We start from the raw sequence: 25,998 nt of genomic DNA on the forward strand, positions 1-25,998 counted from the left end.
AGAGAAAATGGAGGAAGCCCAGTAAAGAGGCATCTGGAAAACAGAGGACTTCTGTGGAGAAGAATCTTTGTTTTCTGGGACCCCTGCTCCAGTCCTGCATATCCTCAGAGAGCCCAAGTCCCAGCCTCTACTTCCTATGGACTCCTGCTGCATTAGGTTTCATCCCCTGAGGGGTGCATGTTCCCAGCTACACTTCTCAGGGACAAGTAGAATTTTCAGAGAGCCTGACACAGAGACAGATACAAACAAATCAAGGCAAAGACCAGGAAACAGACACACAGATACAAGGGAAACACAGGCCTCCCCCCACAGGACAAGCCACGCAGGGTTTGGAGGAGGACTGGGGGGAAAGGCTTGAAGATACACCCAAGGCCTTTGTGGCTCTGGTTTCTGAGGGCTGGCCTGCATGGAAGCTCCTTAGGCCCTGACAAGGATGTACTACCTACCAGGGGTCCTATCCAAACCCCAGAGACCATGGCTAGGTAAAGGGTTGTGGGAAGATGGTCTCTGCTAACTCAGCAGGAAGACCCAACTCCAAAACCCCACAAGGTTATTGAAATTCCTCCTTGTGACATTGGAGAGGAGAAACGAAGGGACACACAGACATGCAAACAAGGACACAGGGAAAGAGGAGGGATAAAATCTCCTTGAAGGGCTCAAACCAACAGACGGCGCTGACACAGATAGACAGTAGGGTCTTCGGGGCAGATCTAGTTAAACCAGAGAAAATGCCTTGCACATGTGTATACTCACTCAAACAGTCCACTGCCCTCTCTCTGGAATCTTGAGTCCCGCCCTCTCCTCTTCTGTAAATCCTAGGAGACCCAGAACCAGCTCCAGCTTTGCCCAGGCAACCTTCCTGTCCGCCTTTTTGTCTCTCTGACTTCAATATCATACTCTGTACAATGGGTTTAGCTGAGGTTCAGATGACACTCAGGTAGGATGCTGGCCGTAAAAGTGCTTTATAACTGGAAAAATACCTGGGGGAAGGAAACATCTAGGCAGGGGTGGTGGAAGGCCACTGTATAGATGAAAATGATGAATCTAGATTGGGAGTAAGAGCAAGAAAACACAAAAGCCAGTTTCCCGGCAGTCCCTTCCCCTCCCCCAATACCACCTCTCCACAGAAGCTGTCTTGCTCCAAATGGGGTGGGGGCCCCCCAGAAAGAAACTGACCAGGGCCAGGCAGGAAGACAAGGAAGTGGGACTTGGTCTGAGCCCCTGCTACACCAGCAACCTCTCAGGATCTACTTGTACACCTCGACAATCGCCAACAAACTGGGGCCCAAGGTGGGCCTACATTGTACAAGCAAACAGCTTTAGGCATCAGACCAAGGGCACTTCCAGAGAAGCCAGCTCTGAAAGCTAGCCTGGTTGGGGCCCAGCCCCCACCATGCTGCCAAGAAGATTGAAAACAGGAGGAGGGAGCACTTCTCGAGGAACGAGCAGATGAAGGCCAGGACAAGGAAGGACAGAGACAGGCATTTTCAGTTGGCTAAACCACCTTCTCCACCCTTATGCACTGCCAGGACACCACTGGTTCTGATTCTATCTCCCCAAGCGTCCAGCAACCCCTGGGGCTCTGGTGTCTACACAGGAGGAAGTGAGGGTCTGTGGATTCTGAATGGTGAGGAGAGACGTGCAGGGGTCAGCCCTCTCCATTTGTCCCCCATTCGCTCTTTGGCTGAGCTAAAGGCTTACACCCCTCACAGAGTATTGACCCCAACTCGTTTGTTTTCTCGCTTGCTCAGAGAGAACAGATCCTCCCCGGAGCACGGCTCAAGTCTGCCCAGGCGACAGCTGCTGGGGGGAGAGGGGGGCGCTGGGGTCACCAAGGACTGGAAACCGTTTTGGCACAGGCCCCAAATGGTGAGGAATCGTTTGGGGTAGGACCGGTGAAAGCGGCTTCTCTGCGCAAATCTCCCTACTGCTTTGGTGGATTACCTTTCATTCGGAAAATTGACACAAAGAGAAACTGACCTGCCCGCAACCAGCCCGGGAGGCTTAGATCAGCATTTCCCTGCTTACCAGGACACTCCACCCTCCGGGGCAGAAACCGACATTTTCGCCAGGGAAGCATGCCTTCTCTCCAGCCGGGTCTATGCTGCCTTTGTTAAACAGGGGACTCACGGCTGGGTGAGCAGGATCCTGGACTGTTTTAGAGGAACCTGGCTTGGGGTAAACTCCCAGTCCGGAAGCAACTCCCTGACCTGCCGCCCGTGGGGACCAGATCTGGGCACCCCACTGGATGCCTCCAAAGCCTGGCGCCTTGCTCTGGCCCAGCTCTGCAGCCCGCAGAAGGGAAACACGATTCGTTCCACTTGAAATTTCCTTGAAATCTCCGAATCTAATCCGGCGTTAACTCACTGTGAGAGGAGCGCTCATCTCACAGGAGACTGTGCTAAAGGGTGAACTGACAGATCCCCTCGGGTCAGGCAGCCTGGATCACCTCCCCGGTGCCCAGGATGACCCTTCCCGTCTCCTACACACGCCCGTGGCTTTCAGGGGGAGGAGGGGATGCCTGTTATGACTAACTGACTTCTTGATTTTTTTTTTTTAAAGGGGAGAAGCCATCATGTGGCAAGTGTCCTGAAGAGAAGGACTTGATCGTGTCTTTAAGGGTCTCTCCATATGAACTGGCAGCTTTTAAGCTCAGCTGAGGGACTGCTACTTCGTTGATTTTTCAAATCCCACTACCCAATTCCAGGACACCTTTAGAGCTCTGAACTTTGTGTCCTTGCTTACCTCTCAGCCTCTTCCTTCACACATATAAGCACACAGGCACTGCTTGGGGCCCCAATTTCCCTCCAAGCATCAGTCCTCATCAGCTCCAGGGCTGAAAAGGCGCTACCGCGGATGGGGTGTGGGACACTGTCTTAGACTTAAGACTGACCTCTCCCTACAACTTCCTGCCCTCCAACTAGCCAGTCCCGGAGCCCTCTTCAGGTCCGAGCTACGATTCTCCCACGTAACATGCTGAAATGTTGCTGCCGGAGCCAGCCTCACCCCCCGCCCCCAAAGAGGCTGCAGCTCGAAGTCTACACTACCCGTTGCTGGAGGCGGGATTCCCGGTGCCAGGTGCTCTGGCCCGGGGAACCAGGCGCGTTGTTCCACACGCCCTTCCTGAGAGCACTGCACTTTGCCAACTTGACTGTGTTGCTACAGAAGTCCTGAGTCCTTCCGGCCCTGGCATCTGCCCCGCGGTCCGGCACACCCAACCCCGTCCCGGCCGGAGAGTGAGAGAAGCGAGCTTGCCGCCTACTTACTATGCATGGATGCAAACGGGTCGTGCTTACAGTGTATTTCCATCGGGGCGCTCCAGACTGCAGGCCGGCCGACGCCGCCGCCTCCCGGCGCCAAGGGGCTGCCCAGCGCGGCTAGGGAGCCACGCCGCCAGGCCGGGTAGTGTGCGATTTGGGCTCAGAAAACGCTGCTGGATCTCCGGGGCCTCTCTCAGAGCTGCTCCGCTGGAGATCGCCGAGAGCTGCGCCTAGAGGCGGGAAACGGCGCTAGTGCAGTCCGGCTGGGAGTGGGGCGCCCAACTCCTGGTGGCTTCCCTCCTGGGCCGTCTCAGGCAGAGGCTGCGGAGCCGGGCCAGAGTAGATGCGGCCAAGGAACTGGCAGCTTTGGGGGCATATCGTAGGGGCCCGTCTCTGGGACGGCAAGGAGCTCCCGGCTTCCGGTAGGAGCGGCTTTGAGGAGGCCTGCGGGACACACGGCCCTTGGTTTCACTCAAGGGGCAGCGAGGCCCGCGGGCTGCCAGGCTGGTTCCACGGCCTCGCTGCCTCTGGAGTCTCTCTCGACCCCTCGGTCTCCACCGGATTCTTTCTCTGCTTCTCTGAGTCTCTGGGGCTTGGAGTTGCAGCCCCAGCCTCGCTCCACTCGGCTCTCCGACGTCTCAGACGAAGTTGCAAAGAACTTCCTCTCTGGCGGCGCTGAGGCCCCGGCGGGTTCGGAGACGTTTCCGTCACTGACGTTGGGGCCGTGACTCTTGAGTCCCCAGGAGCTTATAGCTTTCACACCACTGGACCCTCTGCCTCTAAAGTTCCCCCGGCTCCCGATGCACCCCCATCGCTGGGACCAGGATTGGGGACAACAGCGACAGTGTCCTCCACGCCTGAGTATCTGCCTCACGCCCACCAACTCTTCGAGCCCCCCTGCCCTCTCTCAGGGGTCTGGCTCCAACGTTTTTCGGTTGCCTCTTCCGGGACGGCCGCCACACCTGCCCCGGCGTGTAGCGAGGGACGGAGATAGCGAAAGGTCCCCTCCACCAAGGCCGCCGGGACTGCCGGTGTTGAGATGGAGCCGCTGTCGGCTTTGACTGTCCGCGCTGCTGCCGCCGCCGCCGCCGCCGCCGCCGCCGCCGCCGCCACCGCCGGCGCTAGCCCTCCGCCTGCTCGGCGCGCACAGTGCGCCACCGCGCCGCCCCGGAGCCGCTTTCAGGACCCGCTGCGTGTGGACAGCGCCGCCCGGGGCTCAGCCTCCCTCCGGGCGGGGGCGGGGCGGGGGCTAACCTGCCAATCTCGCTTCATCAAGCCAATCAGAGCTGTGGCAGCCGGCCCTGGCCCGAGACACCGCCCCATTGGTTGAGCAACCGGCGGGCTCCGCCTGATTAGCGGATACCTGGGCAATAGGAGAGAATGGGGGGCGGGGCCCAGGCGGCGGCGCCACGTTCATTGACAAACGCGCGGGGCGAAGGCCTAGTGGAGCGCGGGTGGGGGGAGGGGTAAGGGGATCTACACACCGCCTGGAGAGTCCCGCCGCAGACGCCGCGGGAGCCAGAGCTTCCTGCCGCAGCGTTGGGCCCCTGGGACACGCTAAGGGACTAGGGACAGCCAAAGGGGGGATGAGGAGATGAAGGGTACGGGGGGGGGGTGGAGGGGGGACTGTCTCCTGAAAACACACACGGATGTTGGAGGAAGAATAAGAGCGCAGTAGAGATCCAGTTTTCAATCTAAGCACCACCAGATTCGCGATAGACTCGTGGTTTGCGCACATCTACCCCTTCTGAGCTCAGTTTTCTCATCTGTAAAATGGGTAGAGTTGGCTTACCTAGTCTTCAATGGCGGCTCCTTCCAGAGGAAACATTTCACAATTTTATCAACCGCCTACTAAGCTGCTGCTGTCGCCTTCTTGTCCACCCCTCTCCCTCAATCTTACCCTCCCCCCGCCGCCCAGGGAACCACAATTCTGAGCTAAAAGAAAGGCAGAAACTTTGAGGGGAAAGAAATCTCACACTCCTTTAAAGTTAGTAATCAGGGTGCTCCTGGGTGAGGAAATTAATTGAGACTTTGGACCAGGCTGTCCAAGCACTAAGCCTTGAGTCTCTCTTTCCAGCCTCAGACCAGGAGCTGACAGTCGCCTTGGGGCTAGTGGTGTGCAACTGAAGGCTTCTGTTTCCAGGGGATAATTCTGCATCTGGCGCAAAGCTTCTTGGGAATTAAATGAAGCCATTCATGTTAGTCCAGTGCCAATGAGGGTCCCTTAAGCTGGCAGGTAGGCAGGTGAGTTCTATATGCAAGGGCTGCGCCAAGCCAGGCATGCTACCAGGCTGCTGTAGAGAAAACTCCATCTTTCCTCTTCCAGGAAGTTCTTGTTGTTTTGAAGACAAAAATGGGTGGAAGCCTAGCAGACTTTCCTGGTCCAGAAGGGCAGAGTTTTCACCAGGGAGTCTCAGTTTCTCAGGGGTGTGAGGCCCTGGGACCATAATCAAAGGAATGGACTTTGAAAAGGAAGCCCATGACAGCCATTCTATACCCAGGAGGTACTGGCAAAGACACTGAGACTACTGCCCCGTGGCTCATGGCAGTTGTCCCAAGACCCACCATTTCTAATTCACAATTAATGATTCTCTAATATAAGTCCACAAAAGGGTTGGGGGGGGCAGCTCTGAGGTGGTCGCTCCAGACTTGAGCTTATAAAGAAGACAGGGCACTAGTTGACCCTGAGAGGGCTCTGGGTTCATTCTCTGCCCCAGTCTCCCTTTTCTCTACCTCTGTCCCATTTCTTACATCCCTACATTGGGGTAGGCCCTCAGTCTACCCTTCTGTTACTGTCCCAGACCCAGCTGCCCCTGACCGGTAGATAAGTTTCCGGTGCTGACACCATCCCCACCCCTTCCAGGGCACAGCTGTGTTAAACGGCTCCAGGAGGGCCTCTGGGGGCCCAGAAGGCTGCAGTGTGCACTGGGGTGGAGTGGCTGCGTTCTCTCTCCTTTGTCTGGAACCCGACAGGTCCCAATCCTCAGGCCCCCATCCTCCCTACCCCATACCCTCAACTGCACCTCCACCTCAAGCAGGAAGAACATAAAAGCAGAGAGGAACCCGGATGAGTTAGGGTTCCCACATTCTCTCCACCCCGCGGGCGCAGAGTGGATAAAAAGTAACTAGAATTTGATGTGGCAGCTCAGCGTTCCTGGAGAGACTGGGGGGGGGGGACTCCCTGAGGGACGCAGCCAGTGACACCTCCACCTCCAGCCCCACTCATTGACTTCAGGCCTAGAAACTCAAATTCTGAAGTCTTAGAGCAGCAAAGGGCCCTGAGGCAATGCTTTCCCCATTTTACAGATGCATATCCTGAAGCCAAGGAGGGCCTTGTCCAAGGTCACATAGAAAATCTAAAGTAGTAGAAAGGCTGTGGGCTGGGAAACTCTCTCAGAAGAGCCTCTACAGAGCCACACTTGGGATGGCTGGGAGTCTGGGGTAGAGTGAGGGGGTGTGGGCTGCCAAATAAAGAATCCAGTTAGGTAGGATATACGGGCACAAACCAGTTTTCCTCCTGATACCTGTGGGGCTGGGACCGAATCAGAGTACTGCCGGGGTGGGATGGAACCACAGATATTAACCGAGCAAGAGTAGCTTAGATTCCCATTTCAAACAGAGGGTGTGCGGTTTAAGGCTGCATTGGGCGCCTGCCCGTTGGGGCGACAGGTACCCAGGACAGAGGGAGTTTTCCTTCAGTTAGGAGTTCCTCACTGCCTCCAGCCTCCAAGAGGGCCATCTTCCGGGAACTTCTATTGCCGAGAGGCACCCCCAGAACTGCTATCCTGGCCATCTACCCCAGTCTTACAGGCCACCAAACAGTGGCCCCCAGAAGTAATATGACTAGTGTGAGATCACACAGCGATTCCCTGATGGAGCGGGGCTTCCGCACTGCAGTCCTGCCTCCGAGAGCTCACGGCTCACGAGCCCACAAGTCTAAGTGAGACTCTCGAGGAGACAAGCGAACAGAGACAGACTAGACTGGCAGGGAGCTGGTCTTAACGCCCTGGCGCTGAACCCAGTCGGGCCTTGCTGTGTTTAACAGTCACTGGGTTACCTTCCCCCAACCGCGCAACTTTGGACAGGGCCCTGTGCTAAGCGCTGGAGGCAGACACTGGGAAAGGAAACCATCCGGGAAGAAACTCAATTTATAGAAGACCAATTGCCTTTGAAAGCTCTGCTATTGAAAGAAAGCCCATTGAGAATTAATTGAGAAGCCAAAATACCTCCAGAGGAACCTCCACCTTGATCTGCAGTGAGCAACCTGCTCTCACTCAGAGCGCACTCCCTCCTTGCCTCCCCTTTCTCTCCACCAAGTCCGCCCCTCCAGATGTGTCTGGGGGTTGGGGCTGCTCCAGGGCTCTAGGGGCCTGAAATCGACTCCTCCAGCCCCTATCCCTGCTCTTGCTTGGTGGAGGGTTGGGGGGGTGGAAAGCAAGGCCTCCAGGGATCAGATTAGGTGCTCAGTTTGGGAGAATCAGAGACGCTGCTGCCAAAACAGTCCTAACTTGGTAGGTCCTCTCTTTGGAACCCTCATTTTATTTTATTTTATTTTTTTCCAAGGGTTGGTTTTGTTTTGTAATCTCTACACCCAACGTGGGGCTCCAGCTCACAACCCCAAGATCAAGAGTCCCATGCTCTACCAACTGAGCCAGCCAGGTGCCCCCTCTCTGACTCTCATTTTAAAAGGACCAAAGAGAGAGAGAGAGAGCAACTGACCCAGGATACATAGATAGTTGGGCAGAGTCAATTCCTGTGTAATTCCTGCACCTGGATCAGGATCTTTCTGTAGGCATCGTTTAAGTAGGTGGAAACATAGAAGAATTTAAACAAATTTTTCGAGAACCATGTAAACTGCCTTTGTGGGTTTTGTTATCACTAGCAGTGCACCCTGCAGGCCAGGGGCTCTGGCACTTTCTTTCTTCCAAAGACTTTCTACTACCAGCCCCTTCTTCTAGGGCTTTCCTTCCCTATATGTCTAATGGGGAGAACCCTGAGATGAGTCCTCCCAAAGTTCTCAAAGATGAAGATCCATGGTTAGGGAGGATTGTTATTCCAACACACTCATTTCAGAGCTGCAGGACTGGATGCCAATGCCCAGACCCTGTTCAAAATCTCCTGGCCTGGGACGCCTGGGTGGCTCAGTGGATTAAAGCTTCTGCTTTTGGCTCAGGTCATGATCTTAGGGTCCTGGGATTGAGCCCCGCATAGGGCTCTCCGCTCAACGGGGAGCCTGCTTCCCTTCCTCTCTCTCTCTACCTGCCTCTCTGCCTACTTGTGATCTCTGTCAAATAAATAAAATCTTAAAAAAAAAAAAATCTCCTGGCCTTCCTGGCCTTGGATTTCTTGAGACAGCTTGGCCAATAGTCCTTTTTCTCCAAGGGAGCTCTTGGGAGATGGGGCTCTACCCCCTCTCCCAGCAAGAATGAGGGGGTCTAAGGGCAGAGAAGTCACCTTTTGGTCCTACTCCCTCCGTACCCCTTGCTGTATGATGTCAGACAAGTCCCTGCCCCTCTCTCTGGGTATCAGTTTTTTGGGTTTTTTTTTTTTCTTTTTGGTACCACAATGAAGAGGCTAGACAGGAGGATCCTTAAGTGGCTCTGTGTTTAAGGCTGACCTTAGCCAATCTTGGCCTTAGAGCCAAAATGGTATATATACTCCTTCCCCATTGTACAGATGGGGAAACTGAGGTCATGAGAGGGAGTGGAAAACAGTTCTGAAGGAAGGAAAAGGAGGTCAAGTGGCTCAAAAAATGCCTCCAAGTTGGGAGATGGGAGAAACCCACATAAAACCCCTAAAACCAGACATGGATGCCCCCCGCCCAGCTAGTTTCTCAGCTCTCCTCTTCCCCACTGCTGGGGCCCAGGCAGGTGCAGACAGGCAGAAGTGCAATGTCACCTGGGAGCTCTGCCCTTTCCAGGGCAGGTGGCCCTTACCCAAGCCCAAAGGAGAAGAGGGGGCGTGGCTCTCCAGATTTTTAAACTCTGGCCAGACTAGGACCCCCCCCAACCCCACCCAGGTCCGCCTTACTGAGGAATGAAATGCTTTATTGATTAAACGATTATTCAGGCGATTGAACTAATCAAAGAGCCCATCGACCGCCCTGAATTACATTCTTGGTAGACAGCTCTCCGAAGGGAAAGGCAGTCACACCAACCCGGCAGACACTCCCCTAGATCCTCATGTGCCTCTGACCCATTCCTAGCATACACAGAACACCTAGTCCTGGATCTGATGATGGCATCTCTGGAAGTCCCACCTACCAAAGGAGCCAAGCAGGGAGGGGAGATGGGGATGGAGCAGAGGGAGTTTCCAGATTCCCTTTCTTGCACGTTTACCCTGGGGAATCTTCTTTAATTCCCCACCTCTTAAATTTCTGTCCTCACTTGTTACAATTCTGGAAATGTATCTATACCCAGAGTTGTCCTGGGTTTGGAGTATAAGTCCACCCCTCTCTCTCTGCTTTTTGACCTGTATTTAAGGCTGGGGTGGAGGTAAGGCCTCAAAGATCCACAGGGATAAGGAAAGTGGAATAATTCTTGCCAGCAGGGCCAGGAGTGTGTTTGGGTGGGGGTTAGTGTACTTGGCCTAATGCGTAAAAGGGGCTCCTATACTCATCTTTAATCTCAGGACAGACTGAGGCCTCCTACTGCCTGCCACCTCCTCTTAGATATAAACACACTCTGCTAACCACTACCTGGGCCTATGGGTGGCACACCGGGCCCTGTGCCAGGAAGACCCATGTGCATACAGGGACCAGAGATGGATGCCCAGGCCAGGCACACATGTCCACCCACTTGTGCTCTCCTCCACTGGAGCAGCGCCCACAACATAAAACCTGAGCACAAAATACACACACACACACCATTGTCAAAGGCTTGTCGAGATGAAAGCAAAGGCAGATTGGAGGTCCCTAGAAATGTCACAACTAGCCTGTGGGTTGCCTGCCCTCCCCTGCCAAGATTGTGCCTGCCACAGGAGATGGTTTTATACAAATGGTAGGCTCAGCAGTGCCCACAGAGTGAAGCAGTGCACACCACACACCGAGGGGCTGCACGCCCTGAAATTACACCTCCACTCCTGTTTCTCCCAACAGAATGTGACCTGAGCCTGACTGTTCACAGGCTTAGCACAGCAGACCCCCCACAGCCCTAGATCCATCTCTGTGCCTCGAGGCAGGCACTTTTGTGTACGCTGACATGGACACAGTGAACAGCTGCTGACATCCAAAAATGGAGGGGCCGGTGGGACCCCCTCATTCTCACTTCCAAAAGCACTTGGGATATGACAGGTGGACACAGACCCTTAAAGGAGCACACTCAGACACTTATCCAAATTACATACTCATACATACATACATACTCACAGACACATATTTTGGATACTCAGAGTATAGTACCCAGAACCACCAACGCGTAAACATGAACTAACACACTCATGAATATAAGGATACATATATACACAGGCACATAAATTCTTAGGCACACACATTGTGAAAATACATATATGGGGACATACAAACTCAGGGTCACTCATGCACATTCTGAGCCCCTATGTAAACACACAGACCCAAACGAACTTCTAGATCCCCAGATAGTCACTCACAGAAACATTCAGATACAGAGAAAAACACAAACTCACAGACACTTGGGCTCATACAGAAGTGTGTGAACAAATTGGTGAAAAGACATACAAATGCGCGGCAGACACACGCAGTCAACCCCTGAGAAAATGTCGCTCATTCCCTCCCCCAGGACCAACGTGCGTGGGGACCAGAGCTGGCTGGGTCCTGGAATTAGCACGCCTGGAGCCCGAATCGCGGTCCTACCTGTCCTGCCGGTCCGAGGAGTCGGGTAATTTTTCTCTAAATCCATTTTGATTTTTTCAGAACTTGAAGTTAACAGGGGAAAAAAGTTTCCACTTTTTTGTTTCTTTTTTCTTTTCTCTTTTCCTTTTCTTCTTTCTTTTTTTCTTTTCTTTCTTTCTTTTCTTTTCTTTCTTTCTTTCTTTCTTTTTTTTTTTTTTGGTGCCAGGGACCGCTTACAGGTCGGAATAATTCAAGCCTTCCGCTCCCCCGCCGAGCTGGGGTAGCTGATCACTGAGCTGAAACTAAACGTTTTAGGTGGAAAAAAAGCGTCCGAAGGCACCGTGAAATGATTAAGGAACTAAAGAGCTTCTCGCCATGTGAGATCATGTCCTGTTCTCGCCAACATCACAAGATGTCCCCAGACACACCGCGCCCCCAGCGTGCCGCCCCGCACTGCGGGCCGGAGCAGGGAAAGGGTGTTCGCGCAGTGCCGCCGGGCCTGTCCAGCTGGCCAGACGGGGCGGGCCGGGCCGGGCCGGGCCGGAGCAGTGCGGGAGTCCGGGAGAGCAGCAGTGCCGCTGCCGCGCCGCCCTGGACTTTTATAGGGGGTTGGGGGGAGGGAAGGAAGGCTTTAAACGGAGCCGGGCGCTAGCCCCGAGCGCCCACGGGAAGGTGAGGACCGGAGGCAAGCGGGAAGCCCTGGCCTCGTGGCCGCACGTTCTGCAAATCCCTGCGTCTCGGTGTCGCGGCCCTGTGCAGGGTGTGCGAGGCGGGTGAACCCTCTAGGCGTAAGCCCCGCCGCGTAGGCGGGTGCAGGCCCGGTTTTTGTTTTTTTAAAAAATTAACCACCCTGCACAGCAGGTGTTTTTGAAGGGGATGCAAAGGCAAGTAGTGTCGCCAGGCATAGAGGGGGGCGTTCCAGTTTCCTCAGACTCACCCCTAGGGCGGCGCCCGCCCCCAGAGCTCTCAGCCACCCCACCCCCACCCCCACCCCAATTTGCAGCTCTAATACCATTGCCGGGTTCCTGACTTTAGGGTAGTGCCAGAACCCTAAAGTCCCCAGGTCCCCACTCAGCCTGCTGGTCCCAGAGCTCCCTCCCCACACCGTGTCCCATTCCGGCCCGGAGCATATGTAAAATGCTGGAGATAAAATCCGGGCCTCCGCTTTGGGCGCCGGGGCCGAGCAGAACCATCTCGGGAGGTCTTGGAGATTGGCGGGAGTCCTGGACACCTTACCCCGGCCCATAAATGGAATCCCTTTGCCCTCAAGCCCCGAGGCGTTGCTGCGTGCCCGAGCCGGAGGACTTGATTCCAGAGGGGAAATCAGCCCGACAGAGACGGGGCAGCGGTGTGGCACGTCCAGCCCGCTCTCTTCGGCCCAGGCTTAAAACTTCACTCTCTTACCCCCCTCCCCAGTCCCGAGTCCAGCTGCAAGGCTTGGCCACTGGATGTCTGTGGGGCCCCGCTGTGGGGTGGTCGCAGGGGCAAGGTCTCCAGGGAGGGGGAGCGCTCTGCGGGAGGACTCTTGGCCCTCCGGACAATGGCAGTTTCGGAAAGTGAATCGTTCTCAGCGAGAGTGTTGTTTGTTTTTTGGAGGGGGTGGTCACGAGGCTGGGCCGCAACCTAGGGGGAAGAGCCCAGAGCTCGAGAAAAGGGGGGTGGGGGAAGCTGGCGGGAACCGGACATCTCTTATCCACTGAGCCGATTTCGCCACAATCGGAAACGTGGCTGTGGATTCCTTGGCGGCCCCCCCACCAAGTAATCCGCGCAGTCCCCCTGCGCCTCCTCCTTCTTGCAGCCTTCGAGTCCGGGTCCTGGCCCGGGCGATTCGATTTTTGGCCCTCTCCGAGAGCTCGATTCTTCCTTCCGCTATCCAGCCCCAGCCCCTGCTTCCCGCCCTCTTGCCTATCCCGCACGGGGTGGCAGAGCCGAGGAGGAGCGGCCTGTCCGCGCCCAGAGATCAAAAGCCCTCCCGGAATTGACATTTCACCCCAGGCTGGGGGCGGGAGTTGTTGGGGTTGTTTTCTATTTAGAGGGTTTGTTTTGTTTTTGTTTGTTTCCCGTGAATTTTCTTTTCATTATCTATGAGTCTTTTGTTTCGGGTGTTTCGCGTGTATTTTTTTCGTGGATTTCATTTTAGAGGGTTTGGCTCTGTGAGTCTTGGTCTTTTCGGTGGCTTTTGTTTTCTGTCTTGTGGATTTTAATTTTATGTGTTTTGTACTTTGTCCTTGGAGATTGTCTTTTTGTGTGTCCTCTGGAAGGCTGTTGCATCTGCGCGGTGTTTTGATGCGTTGGATTTTGTATTAGTGGGTGTCGTCTGCGTGTTTTGCGTTAGGTGAATCTTGTGTTTGTATGTGTTTTGTTTTCTTCGGGTTTTATTTTGTTTTTACGCGCCGAGCGTTTGGATGGGGGTTTTGGTGTACGTTTTCGTGTGTTGGCTTTAGTTTTTGTGTTTGTGAGATGCTTTGGGGAGTTTTGCCTGTGTGTTTTGGCTTTGTAGGGCTTTTGGCTTAAGGAGGAGACACCGGGCACTACTCCGTTACTGTCTGCACCCAGGAAGGGCAGAGGATTAGGCCAAGCATCAAAAATGACGGGTTCACGGTGCTCTGAATTATCCGACCCCGTCGCAGCCGCGTCGTACTCTGCGCGCTCCAGACCAACGAGAAACAAATGTGCTTTCCCGAGGGGGCGCCCGCCCCCTAGTCATAACCCTGCGGGTCGTGCGGCACCAGTGCCAGGCTCAGAATTCACAGAGACACCCCCACCACCACCACCGCGGGGTACCCAGACCCAACCGCCGTTCTCTTGCGCACCCTGTCAGCTGTGGGTCGATCTCCCCTTGCGTCTGGCCAGCTTGATTCGGACCTCCCTGACTCCAGCCGCGTTGAACCGAGGGGCGGATCCCCGCGGCGGAGCAGGTGGAGAACCTCTTCGGACAATGCGGAATTGAAGCTTCGGCCCTAGAGCTACTTGGCGGGGGGCTAGGGACGCGTGGAGTCTAGGCGCAGATGGGCGTCGGGACCCCCGAAAAGTCCCCCACCTCACTTGCCCGCAGCCCTGTAATCCTAGAAACCCAACTCCGCTCAGCTTTCGGTTTGGAGAGCCTGCCCTGGTTTACAAACACAGACACATAAATCCACACTCGAACATAAGCATACACAGCTAGAGAGCGAGAGAGAGCGAGCCGGCGCCTCGGTAGCTGGGGCCTACAAGGCGGTACCGGCACTGGCACCATCTCAAGGGGAAGCAAAACTGTAGTGACCGGAAATGTTGCAAGGACAGAATAAGGCATTCTTTCTATCCACGATGCCGGCATTTCTCGAACCTCGATACACCTGGATTTGTTTAATGCTACACCAGGGAGAAAGGGAGAGGCAGATTTAGAGAGGCAGAGAGACACGCTGGTTGAACCTGCAGGGAAATGCGGGGAGAATCTACAGAGACAGAAATATGTCGAGGGAGAGACGAGACTGTGGGGAAGGGCAGATTGGAGGCCCCGGAAAGGGGCTGGTGTGGAGGCTTCTCCGGCCCCCGCGCGCTCTGGTATTCTGTAAGAGGGAGAAAGCAGAAACCGAGAACAGAGAGTGACAGGAAAAGAAAAGAGTCGCAGAAGGGGTTGGCCTAGGCACGCTGTGAGCTTCCCTCCAGCTAAGACGCTGCAGTCTAGGGAGGGGGAGGCCGACGTCGGGAGGAGAGGAGCTTAGCTCGGGCTCTTCCGCTCGGCCAGGAAACGCCCGAGGACTCCAGGGCTTGTGGTGCCGGGACTGGGGCTCGGCTCCGACCCAGCGCCCCCCGAGATCCCCAGCCCGGAATCCAGCAAAGGTTGGACCAGAGGGGTCCGCCGCTGGGCCTCGCTCTGGGCGAGTCCTGTGAGAAGGCGCGGGGAACGACTCTGACCCTGGGGCTCTGGGCTGGGGCCTTCGCTGAGAGTGGGTGGGAGCCGACGTCCAGGCTAGAGGCGAGGAGGAGGCCCCGCCCTAAAGCTGGGGGCCCAGTTCTGGGAGCAGCTGAGGCCGCAGCTGGACTTGCAGGATTCGGGGTCCTTGCAGCGCGCACGTGGCACCGCACCTTCCGCAGGCGGCGCCCCTAATGCCCAGCTCCGCCCTGCTTCGTTTGCCGGGGCCTGGAGGGTGTCAGGATTGAGGGTGGACGCCGAGGCGCGGCGAGTGGGTCCCTCGCGGTATAAGCTTGGGGCTTGCCTAGGGGCGGCGCTCGGGTGGATGGGGGCACCTCTCCGCTGGCAACTCCCGGGGCGCGGAGCGCAAAAAGCACGTAACACAGGCCAGTCGCCGCCGCAAGTTTTCTAGCGGCGCCGGCGGCAGAAAGGGGCTGAGGAATGGTTTGGGTCAAAACGCCCAGTTCTGGTGCCAATGGGATCCTATCCGTATAAAGGGCTTCGAGGTCTGGCTGCTGGTAGCACCATGTGTTGGCGACTCGCCACCCAGAAATAGTCGGGTAGCGGTGGAAAATAACGGTGGGGCTGTGTTGGGGAACCTGGTGCTCATGGTGGATTATCGCTATTGTTGCCTTACTTTACTCCTTTTCTTGCTTTAATTAAAAGCGTTATAGAGAGAAGCCTCAAAGAGGGCAGACCTGGGTCGTTTGCATGGGTTCATTTCAACTCAATCCAGTAATTAAACTCAGTTCCACTATTGGTTTCCAGTGCACAGGTACACATGGCTGACGTTAAGTGTATGCCGTATACATATGCACAGAGACGAGGTTTGAAGACTATTTTTGGAGAATTTTGAAATAAAATTTACTCTCTTGGAGTTACATTCGCAATATGTGACTATGGAAAACGGGCTGTCAGTTGTATTTACAATTTGCCTACACTTCCCAGCAATCCACTATTACCTAAGAATTCAAAACGGGGCATTGGAAAGATTTCCTGGCATTGATTAACATTGAGAACGAGTGTAAATCAGTTTATTTCTTCTTAGAGTTCCTTTTAAATTTAACAATACCGTAATGTGTAAATAGTAAAATCTTAATTTGCTAGAGAAAGTTTATACGGAGGACGTTTTATTTCCATCAATATTTATACGATGAACTGTTGGCTTTCCCACCCCTTCTCCTTCCGATAGTTCTCCGCGTAATGTGAGCTTTAAATATTCATGCGCCGGCCCAGACTTACATCTCCTTTAATATGTTTTAAACTAATAACATTTTAATGTGATATAATTTGATTCCATGAAGTATTGGAACATAAAAGAGCCCACTTCACAAGCGATTTTGAATGCGTGCACAGGTTAAACGATTCTTTGAGTTTTGGGGCGTAGATCAGAGTGTTAAATGGCGAAGCGCACCCGTAAGTAGGCCCTCAATGTTCTCACTTACTTCCTTCCCAGTTTTTCTGTAATAACTTCAGAGCTAGGGCAGAGGATCACAGCAGGACTGGCGCTCTTTCCCTGGAGCCTGTAGTGTGACCTTGCAAAACGCCAAGTGAATACTTCAGTCTCCTGGCAGGTTGTGCACGGCTTTTTTTTCCTTTTTTCTTTCTTTCTTTTTGAGGTGCAGTCCTGGGGAGGAAGGGGGACTACAGGATTTGAGAACATGCCTGAAATAAAACGGGGCTCTAAAAATCTTCCAGATTTGCTGCTGATTACCTATTTTTAGCAACTTGACCAGCTAATTTGCTGGTAGCTTCCTCGGGGACCCAGCTCAGAGTGAGATGCAAAAGAGGGAGCTGGCTGGGCTTTGATCCAGAGGGCCTCTGAGGTGAGCGCTACAGGCAACCCTAGAGTCTAGTGACCAGAGACATTTCCCAAAGTGTTTAGCTTCTCCTTTACTTTGTCCTGGGCGTGGGGGCCAGACTTTCAGACAGGGAATGCCAATTGATCAAAAAATTTGTCTACAAAAGGAAAAATTAAAGGTGTCTCCTAAATTTATTTTGAATGAGATGAAAACCATTGGGCATGCCAAGATGGTATGAGGCGGTTATGAACATAAAACAGGAAAATCGTTTTCACCCCTAAATATGAAAATATTTCTAATGGGAAATCATGATGCTGTATTTTCCTTATAATCACGTAAGTTGTCTACCTAGGAAACTAGGAAACTAGCACTACCCTACTACTTAAGAATCCAAAATGGGGCACTGAAAAAATTGGAGGTCCAGAACAAAATATCCATACTAAATTCATACTAAAAAAATCATACTGAATTATTTATACTTAAAATGCTGCTCAGATTTCAAAGAAAGCAATTTTTAGGACAAACGGTAATTTTTTTGAGAGATCTTTAAAAATTCTCCTAGAAAAACCGCTAATGAATAGCTCTTCAGATTGTTTATTTACAGTATAAGTTGATACGCCTATAGGTGAGTTCTGTGGCTACGCAGGCTAAGAGCCCAAGATGGGCTCCTTGTGAGGCACAAATTCTTACAAGGTATGAGATGGAAATAGTTTGGTGATTGAAAGAGAGGCGATTTTTTTTTTCTAGTTTGGTACAGCAGTTGGTGTCTCATTTCTCATGCAATTTGCACATAGACTCGTGAACCTTGTGAAGTGACACAAGAGAATTAGGCAGAGATGAAAACCTACCGGTGTCCCCAGGCGGTGCCTCAAAGCGCTCCTTTGGACACACGTTCCTGGTGGTGGCAAGTTTGCTGCCTCTACAACAGGACTGACCTTTTGTCTTTTGACCTCTGATGCATGAAATTAGGTAGCAAAAGAAGATGCGAAGAAAAGGATACAAAAACATGGAAAAACAGCCCTCCTTGACAATGGTCATTGTATCAGATCATAGCAGAGCTGCCCTGTGCTGCCCGAATCACTTGTTTATAAGGCTGAGGGTCTCCCTGGCCACTGGCATTCCTGTTCTCCTTTGTGGGAGATCTGCATTTGTTGGGGGAGGGATTAAGCACTCTTTTTAATTAAGCTCAGAGCTGGGTTTTGTCCGTGCTGCTTTCAGCAAAGCCTGCCCCTGTTTAGGGAGCACTTGGTTCCTCCATTTCCTCTGAGGCCCTCAGTGCAGGCCTGATGCCCCGGTTATGCCAGCAGGGCCAGCTTCAGGAACACAGAAGAAAGCTCTGTCCCTAAAGCCCTTCTGGCCACCCAGGTGAAAGCTGTTTCCCAGCTGGCCTGGGGGAGGAGGAGCCGCGTGCTTCCCAGGCCAGAGGGGCGCAAGCTCCAAGGACATAGCCTTCCTTCGTTCTTTCTCCGGACCTGCGTGGGGGTATCTGATGCCTGAGGTACTGGGGGGTGCCCTGTCCCCTCGGCCTAGTGGGCCAGCCCAGTGCCCTCAGCTGTCATGGGCTGAGGGAGGAGAGCAAGAGCATTTGCGGAAAAGCCCCAGTGAGTGCACACAGCGGTCATTCGACCCTCAGAATGGCCCTGGGAAGGAGCGCTCAGCCCCATGTCAGGAGCCGGGAGCCGGGAGCCGGGAGCCAGGGCACAATGTTGCTTGAGCCCCGGACCCTGGCCAGACAGGAGACAGATCTCTACTCGGACCATAAGAGTGTGAGGATGGGGGTAAGCAGAGGGGGCTGTGGGGGAACTGAGCAGGGTGACTCTGGAATGGAGGGGGAGGAGGTCAGAGGAGACCTCTCAGGGGGAGACCTAGATGCGTGCTGAGGGATGAGCAGAACTTTGCTAGATAATAAGGATGGGGAGAAGGGGATTCATAGTCCCATTTTGCAGGTGAAGCTACTGGATACCAACAATCAATAAGAAGCTACAAAAAGAGCTAACCAAGGGCTTGGGTGGGGAAACCGCAAAGGCTTTTGAGGGAAGGAGGTGGGAGTGGTTTGGGGAGTGGGGCAAAGTAAGGAGGATGGATATGATGGACAAGCCTCTGCCACACCTCCCTTACCATGGCCAGAGTAGTAGCTGCATTAATACTCTCCCTTTGCTAGAGGAGTGAGTGGACCCCAAGGGCCAAAGGGAGAGGTAAGGGAAAGGTCATGGGACCAAAGGAAAGAAATACAAGAAAGCATAATTTGTATCAGCTTTGACCTGGGAAATTGGCAAAGTTCATTAAAAAACAAAACAAAACAAAACTCCAGCCTGGGGAAAAACAAACTTCAGCTTGGAATGTTCTTTACACATTTTAGTAAGTCCTCCAGCTGTGGGACACCCTCCCCTGAGTTCTCCCTTTTCTGTTTCCCTGTGCATTGGTAATAGAGCATTCTGTGTCCAGTCCTTACCACTCCTCCCAGGCTATAACACTAACTTTTCTTTTCTTTTTTTTAAGATTTTATTTATTTATTGACAAAGAGACAGCGAGAGAGGGAACTCAAACAGGGGGAGTGGGAGAGGGAGAAGCAGGTTTCCTGCTGAATAGGGAGACCCACAAGGGGCTCCCTCGATCCAAGTACCCTGGGATCATGACCTGAGCTGAAGGCAGACACGTAACTGAGTCACCCAGGTGTCCCAATAATGCTAACTTCTAAACTTCAGTGTGAGAATTGCATGCAGATCCCTGGGCTCCAACACTGAAGAGCTTGATTTTGTGGTATGGGACAAAGCTTGGAACCCAAATGTTTAATAACTTCCTCGGGGAAGTCAGATGCAGGAGGTACAAGAAACCTCCATTGGGAAGCACAGGCTTAAAAGCTTTTCCAGCGCAAGGACTGAACCTCTGGGATGCACCCATTCCTGCCTTGTTCACCAGGTCTCCACCTATCCAAACACTGAGAATCCGGAACTTATCAGATCACAGTACCCAGGGTCCCAAAGTGAAAAGTCTACTTACAAACCATCTCCAGTGTGTCCCAAAAGAACCAGTGAACGGTTTCCTCTTTTCATTCAGTTCCATTCAACAAAAAGCCCAGTGCTTAGTCTTAGAGATAAGATTCTCTTGCCCTCCAGTTACAGTCAGATTGGAGAAATAAACCTATAATACAGGGTATAACCTGATTAGGTTTTTAATAAAAGACAGTTAGGAAAGGAAGGCAGAGTCCTTTCCTATTAGAGGGAATCTATGTGTCTTGAAGGAGGTGGCATTTGATCCAAGCTTGGAAGACTGAGTTGGGGAGAAATGTGTTTGCTGCAGGGCAAGGGTTCAATGTGGTCAATGGCTTAGAGGTAGAAAATGCTTGCTTGGCCTGTTTTGGAAATGGCAGGGAGTGTAGAGTGTTTCCTGATGACAAGACTGGGACCAGCTGAGAAAAAGAGGAGTCCCCAAGGAAATACAGTAAAACCTGCATTAGAGTAACTTTTTTTTTTTAAATAGGCTCCATGACTGGCATGCAGCCCAACACATGGAGCCCAATCCAGAACTTGAACCCATAACTCTGAGATCAAGACCTGAGATGAGATCAGAGTCGGATGTTTAACCAGCTGAGTCACCCACACACCCCTGCATTAGAGCAACCTTAAACTTTAGCCCACTCACCCACCATTCCCAGGTGATACCAGGGGAACATATCAAGTTCCCTCGGAAATTTGCAAGATCTTTCTTGCTGAGCCTCTCTTGCTGAGGAGACATCACTATTGCTTGTTTTTGTGAGGTTTCGTGTCTGTGTTATGCCTAGAGTTACTCTGTCAGTGACCATATTGGAGTCCCTTTGGGTCTCCCACCTCTGTCTTTGTCACACTATGATAGCAATTTGTCCTCTTGCCTTTCTCTCATGAGAGCAGGGATGGTATCTTATCTATCTCTAAAACCTCAGAACAACACAGGACTTGCACATAAAAGATGCTCATCTGAGAGTCTGATGAATGAATGAATGTGGTAAAAAGGAGATCCTCTCTGGATGGGTCTCTGCAGCCCACAACTCTAACTCCCATTTTACTACATCCTCGCTATATGACATCACCTCTCTGCCCCCCCCCCAAGTTTGCTGACCTGTATGTTGGGGAGATTCATTGGCATCCGCTCAGCCTATGTCTCTGGGCTGTTGTGAGGATCCAATGATAGAATAACTAGGTTATTACCTCATGAAATATTGTTAGGATGGGTTTATATCCCCCAATGCTGTTAAAAGAAAATCTTGTTTGGAGGCGCCTAGGTGGCTCAGCGCATAGAGTGATCAACTCTTGATTTCCACTCAGGTCATGACCTCAGGGTTGTGAGACCAAGTCCCACATCTGGCTTGGCACTCAGTGGGGAGTCTGCTTGGGATTCTCTCTCTCCCTCTCCCTCAACCACACCCCTTCTTCTCTCTCAAAAAAAAGAAAGAAAGAAAAAGAGGAAGGAAGGGAAAGAGGAAAAGAGAGAGAGAAAAAAGAAAGAAAATCTTGTTTGGTCGACTAAATATATTTCTCCTTTGCTAGAGGAGCTGATGGCCCAGTATTTGACAGGAGTTGTGAGTGAATGTTTGTATAGGAGGAGGCTGACAGAACTCACGTTACAAAATTTATGGGTTTTTTCAGAGTATCCTTTGCCAGCACTGCAAGAGAGAAAGCAAAGAACAACAAAATTCAACCCAAGCACATCCAAGAGCCATAAGTTAACAGCTGTTATGATATTGCTGCTAAATTTCTGAAAAGACAATGTCGGATCTAGAATTGCTGGAGAAACACACAGCTGGGCAGAGCTGGATGGGGAAGTAAGCCTCAGATCCTAGAGGGAAAATGAAAAGACATAATTGCAGCCAATAGGGCATTAATAAGGTGAACTCTGCTGTGCACACACACACACACACACACACATCCTGTATATTATAGAAAGAATTTCACTCTGGGAAAGAAGGCGCAGAAAGATGAGTCATAAGTTCTGTGTTCTGTCAGATTCTTCACAAACCCCTAATCCCAGGAGTCTTTCAGTGGGCATTCTCTTCTGAGAGAAATTAGAACAGGCCAGATCTCTAACATGGTACAACCAATAGTTTATCAATTAATGTATTGCTAGTTAAATCTATAAATAGTTCATTAACAGCATGGGCACTTGGGGTAGAGGACCTCATTAAATTGTATGAGCTGTATCCAGGCAGGTCTTTCTATAGTATTCCAGTAAACACTCAGCCTGAGATTGAATACCTCCAGGGACAGTGAGCTCACTAGCTCCTTTCACTGTGGAATGGCTGCCAGGAATTCCTTTCCCTCATGGAGCGCACATCAGCTTTCATGTAACTTCTGTCCATTGGTCATAGTTCTGCCCTCTGGGGGTCATTGCCTTCAAAAAAGAACAAAGTAACCTAGTGAAGGTTCTGTGTAACTATCTGTTCAAACAGTGGGAGGGGAGATTCAACATCCCCTCTATGTCATTGGAGGAATAATCCCAGCCAGGCAGAGTGGTTTGGCAATATCAGCTGAGAGAAGCACATTCAGGAGTAAAGCAGAGAGTGCCTGGTTGGCTCAGTTGGTGGAGCATGCAACTTCTAATCCTGGGGTTGTAAATTCAAGCCCCGGGTTGGATGCAGAGATGACTTCTTAAAAATTAAAAAAAAAAAAAAAAAAAAAAAAAAAGGAGTAAAGCAGAAGCAGGATTTTTTTTTTTCCCCCAGAAGCAGGATTATGAGACTGAGAGCCCAATCTGCAGAAGATTTCTGAAAACCCATTCCCATGACTACTTCCTTACTGGCTATAGATTCCTATGTAAATTTATCTTTTTTTTTTTTTTTTTTTTAAGAGAGAGAGGGGGGGGGGGGGTGGAAGGAGAGAGAGAATCGAAAGCAGGCTCCACACCTAGCATAGAGCTGGACACAAGGGCTTGAGGGCTCGATCTCACGACCCTGAGATCATGACCTGAGCAGAAATCAAGAGTCAGCCACTTAACCAACTGAGCCACCAAGCAGGCTTCCCTGTATATTTATCTTTAAAAGGACCTTGGTACAACCACCACTGTGAAACCACAAGCTTGGCCTGTCTATGCTAAACCAGCCCTGAAAAGCCACTGAATCCAAGCCCTTGTCCCATTTGACAGATGGAGACACTAAGGCCCAGAGAAGGAAATAGACTTGCCAGAGGTGCCACAGTGAGTTACTGGGGAAAGGAGTACTGATGAGTGTACCTGACATTTCTTGAGTGCTCACTATTTCCTGTGTATCATGGTTTACAACATTATCACCATGAGTTAGGCCACAGAAACTTGCCCAGCATCACCCAGTTAGGAGATGGCAGAGCTGGAATTTGAAAGCCCGTTCTGACTTTACAAATTTCTTAATTGTTAACATTATACCACTTCCCCAAAACCCAGTCTTCCTCCAGCCCCTACCCTCACCCAGACTCTACCCCTGTGTGTCCTCCATTATGTTGCACTGACTCCCAAAGGAAAAAGATCCAACTGTATGCAATTCTGAAGGATTTACGAAGCAATTCTGTGTTGCCCTACACACATTATCTCAGGGGATCCCGACAACGGATCCAGGTTATAGCCTGAGCAGAAATTAGCATGCTCATTTCTCAAAGCAGGAGCAGTTGGGATTCCTTCAATGCAAATGGACCTTCTCCACCAGTGTCTATACATCCAAATGGAGGTCCTACGGGCTGGGAATTGCACAATGTAGGAGTAAGGACCCAAGCTCCACTGACAGAGAACAGACATATGGAACTTGGCTGAGGAAAATTTTCATCCAAAAGAAAAAAGAGTGTATTTTCTTTCTTTATATGTTTTAAATAGAATGATGAGATAATCCTGGATTTTTTTCAAAAAAAACCAGTTCTGGTGTTTAAATTTTAACTTATTCTCAGAAGGGTAGAAGGGTCTAGAAGAAATGCAATATGTGGTTCCTTTTTTTTTTTTTTATCATTTTCTGTGGTAAACCACATTTAATCCCTTTCTTCAATGAAAGGATTTACAAAGGATATGACAAAATGTACCTATCTGTTGCTTTCATTGTATTTTTTTCCAGACTTTTTTTCGGTTTACACTGTTATAACAATAAAGGAAATTAAAAAGGGGAGAAAATTATCCATAATCCTACTATCCTAACAAATGAACTGTTCAGCATTCCTTTTCTGCCCTTATTTACATGCTAGCAAAATTTACATAGGTAATTTGTTAGTGCAATTACAGCTTGTATTCACACATTTCTCACTTAACAGTTTATGATTATAATGCCGCATGGTCTTTATAATTATTTTAAAAGAAATGTTTTAATAATTATTTTAATGACTGCTTAATACATTTTTTTAAAAGATTTTATTTATTTATTTGACAGACAGAGATCACAAGTAGGCAGAGAGGCAGGCAGAGAATGAGAGGGGAAAGCAGGCTCCCTGCTGAGCAGAGAGCCCGATGTGGGGCTTGATGTGGGGCTCGATGTGGGGCTCGATGTGGGGCTCGATCCCAGGACCCCGGGATCATGACCTGAGCCGAAGGCAGAGGCTTTAACCCACTGAGCCACCCAGGCGCCCTGCTTAATACATTTTTAAGTAGATATACCATTCTCTAGTATTATGTATTTAGAAAGACTCAATTTTTCACTATCACAGATAATCTCAAAGTACACATTTTCATACCTCTCACTTTCTCTCTCTCTTTTTTTTTTGTTATTTCCTATAATCTCCAGATCTAGATTTTCGGTTCAGGACTTGACCAGTTCTTGAAATATATGGACAAATCACCTTGTGAAAACCTTTCATAAATTTATTTTGCCTCCAGTAATGGATGAGTATGATGCTTTCATACCACAGTCTTGCCCCAACCAAGGACAATCTTCTGAAAAATAAAAGATAACTTGATAAGCAACATTCTTCCTCATCAAATAAATGGTTTGACAAACCTGTCATTGCCTCTCTATTCTCTTAGCTTTGTTGGTGTCATAAATTAAATGTCTTTACCAAGAATTTGAGGAAAGCAGCAAAGCAATAACTATACCCACTTTATAGCCAAGGAAACAGAGTCTCGATTCATGGGTTTGCCCAAGGAGGCACCGTGAAAAATGGAAGTGTTGAGTCTTTGGCAATATCAGTAGCCACAATGAACAAAAGATGATTGCACTGGTTTCTTATAACCTCCTGGAATATTCGCCAGGGGTTCTTTTTGTTTCATTTTGCTTAGCTTTTGCTATCCCCGAGATTTGGGGAGAAGCTGGGAAAATACATTCCCATCAGGTACATTTGTAGGTTCTTTTAGCAAGCATTATAAATCTCCTTGCTTCCAACTGCTACTTAAAGCCTGGGTTTGCTTTGGAGGAGATCTTTGATGTACTGTTGCCAAGGAGTCTTTGAACTTCTGAGCTAGAAGGAAAGTTAGAAATGATCTTGTACAGTGATTCATTTTATTTTATTTTATTTTATTTTATTTTATTTTAAAATTTATTTTTAATTGACAGAGTGAGAAAGACAGAGAGAGAGGGCACACTAGCAAGGGGAGTAGGAGAGGCACAAACAGGCTTCCCGGCCAGCAGGGAGCCTGATGCAGGCAGGGCTCCATCCCAGGACCCTGGGATCATGACCTGAGCCAAAGACAGACGCTTTGTGACTGAGACACACAGGCACCCCACAGTGGATTCATTTTAGAGTGGGGAAACTGGGGAGGCCCAGAGAAGAGAAAGGACTTGTCCAGGTCCGTTCACGGAGTTGACAATGGAGTCAGTGTCCACTTTCTTTTCTACCCCTTAATTTAAAATGTTGCCTAGAGAGGCACCTGACTGGGTGGTAGGTACAGCATGTGACCCTTGATTTCAGGGTTGTGAGTTTGAGCCTCATGTTGGGTGTAAAAATTAGTTACAAATAAAATCTTTTTTTTTTTTTTTTTACTAGTTACAAATAAAATCTTAAAAAAATAAAAGTAAAATGTTGCCTAGAGCACACTAGTGGATCACTTGTGTTTTGTGAGATATTAAAAACTGAATATGTTAAAAAGGATTTCAGAGTCAACACCATTTGGGAAACACTGGATACTTTATGTTTCTTTTTGAGCTCTCTGGTGATACAAGTCTGGTAACACAGAGTTAAAATTAAACAGACTAATTTTTTTTAAAGATTTTATTTATTTATTTGACACAGAGAGAGAGAGATCACAAGTAGGCAGAGCAGCAGGCAGAGAGAGAGGGGAAAGCAGGCTCCCCGCTGAGCAGAGAGCCCAATGTAGGGCTCG

General features: G+C 50.7%; 1 protein-coding gene across 2 annotated transcripts in view; it reads right to left on the minus strand.

The window, feature by feature from the left end:
• The window catches only part of LOC111145877 (paired box 5), a 191,327-nt gene extending 180,098 nt beyond the window's left edge, over nucleotides 1-11,229 (minus strand). For both annotated transcript variants that reach the window (XM_022501163.1, XM_022501162.1), the window contains exon 1: nucleotides 11,089-11,229. In XM_022501163.1, the coding sequence (XP_022356871.1) occupies nucleotides 11,089-11,134 (46 nt within the window). In that variant the 5' untranslated portion in view covers nucleotides 11,135-11,229. The remainder of the gene's footprint in view (nucleotides 1-11,088) is intronic.
• Between the last annotated feature and the right edge of the window lie 14,769 nt (nucleotides 11,230-25,998).

This window comes from Enhydra lutris, unplaced genomic scaffold, assembly GCF_002288905.1.
Source record: "Enhydra lutris kenyoni isolate GAN:26980312 unplaced genomic scaffold, ASM228890v2 scaffoldscaffold13, whole genome shotgun sequence".
In the NCBI taxonomy this organism is placed as follows: domain Eukaryota; kingdom Metazoa; phylum Chordata; class Mammalia; order Carnivora; family Mustelidae; genus Enhydra; species Enhydra lutris.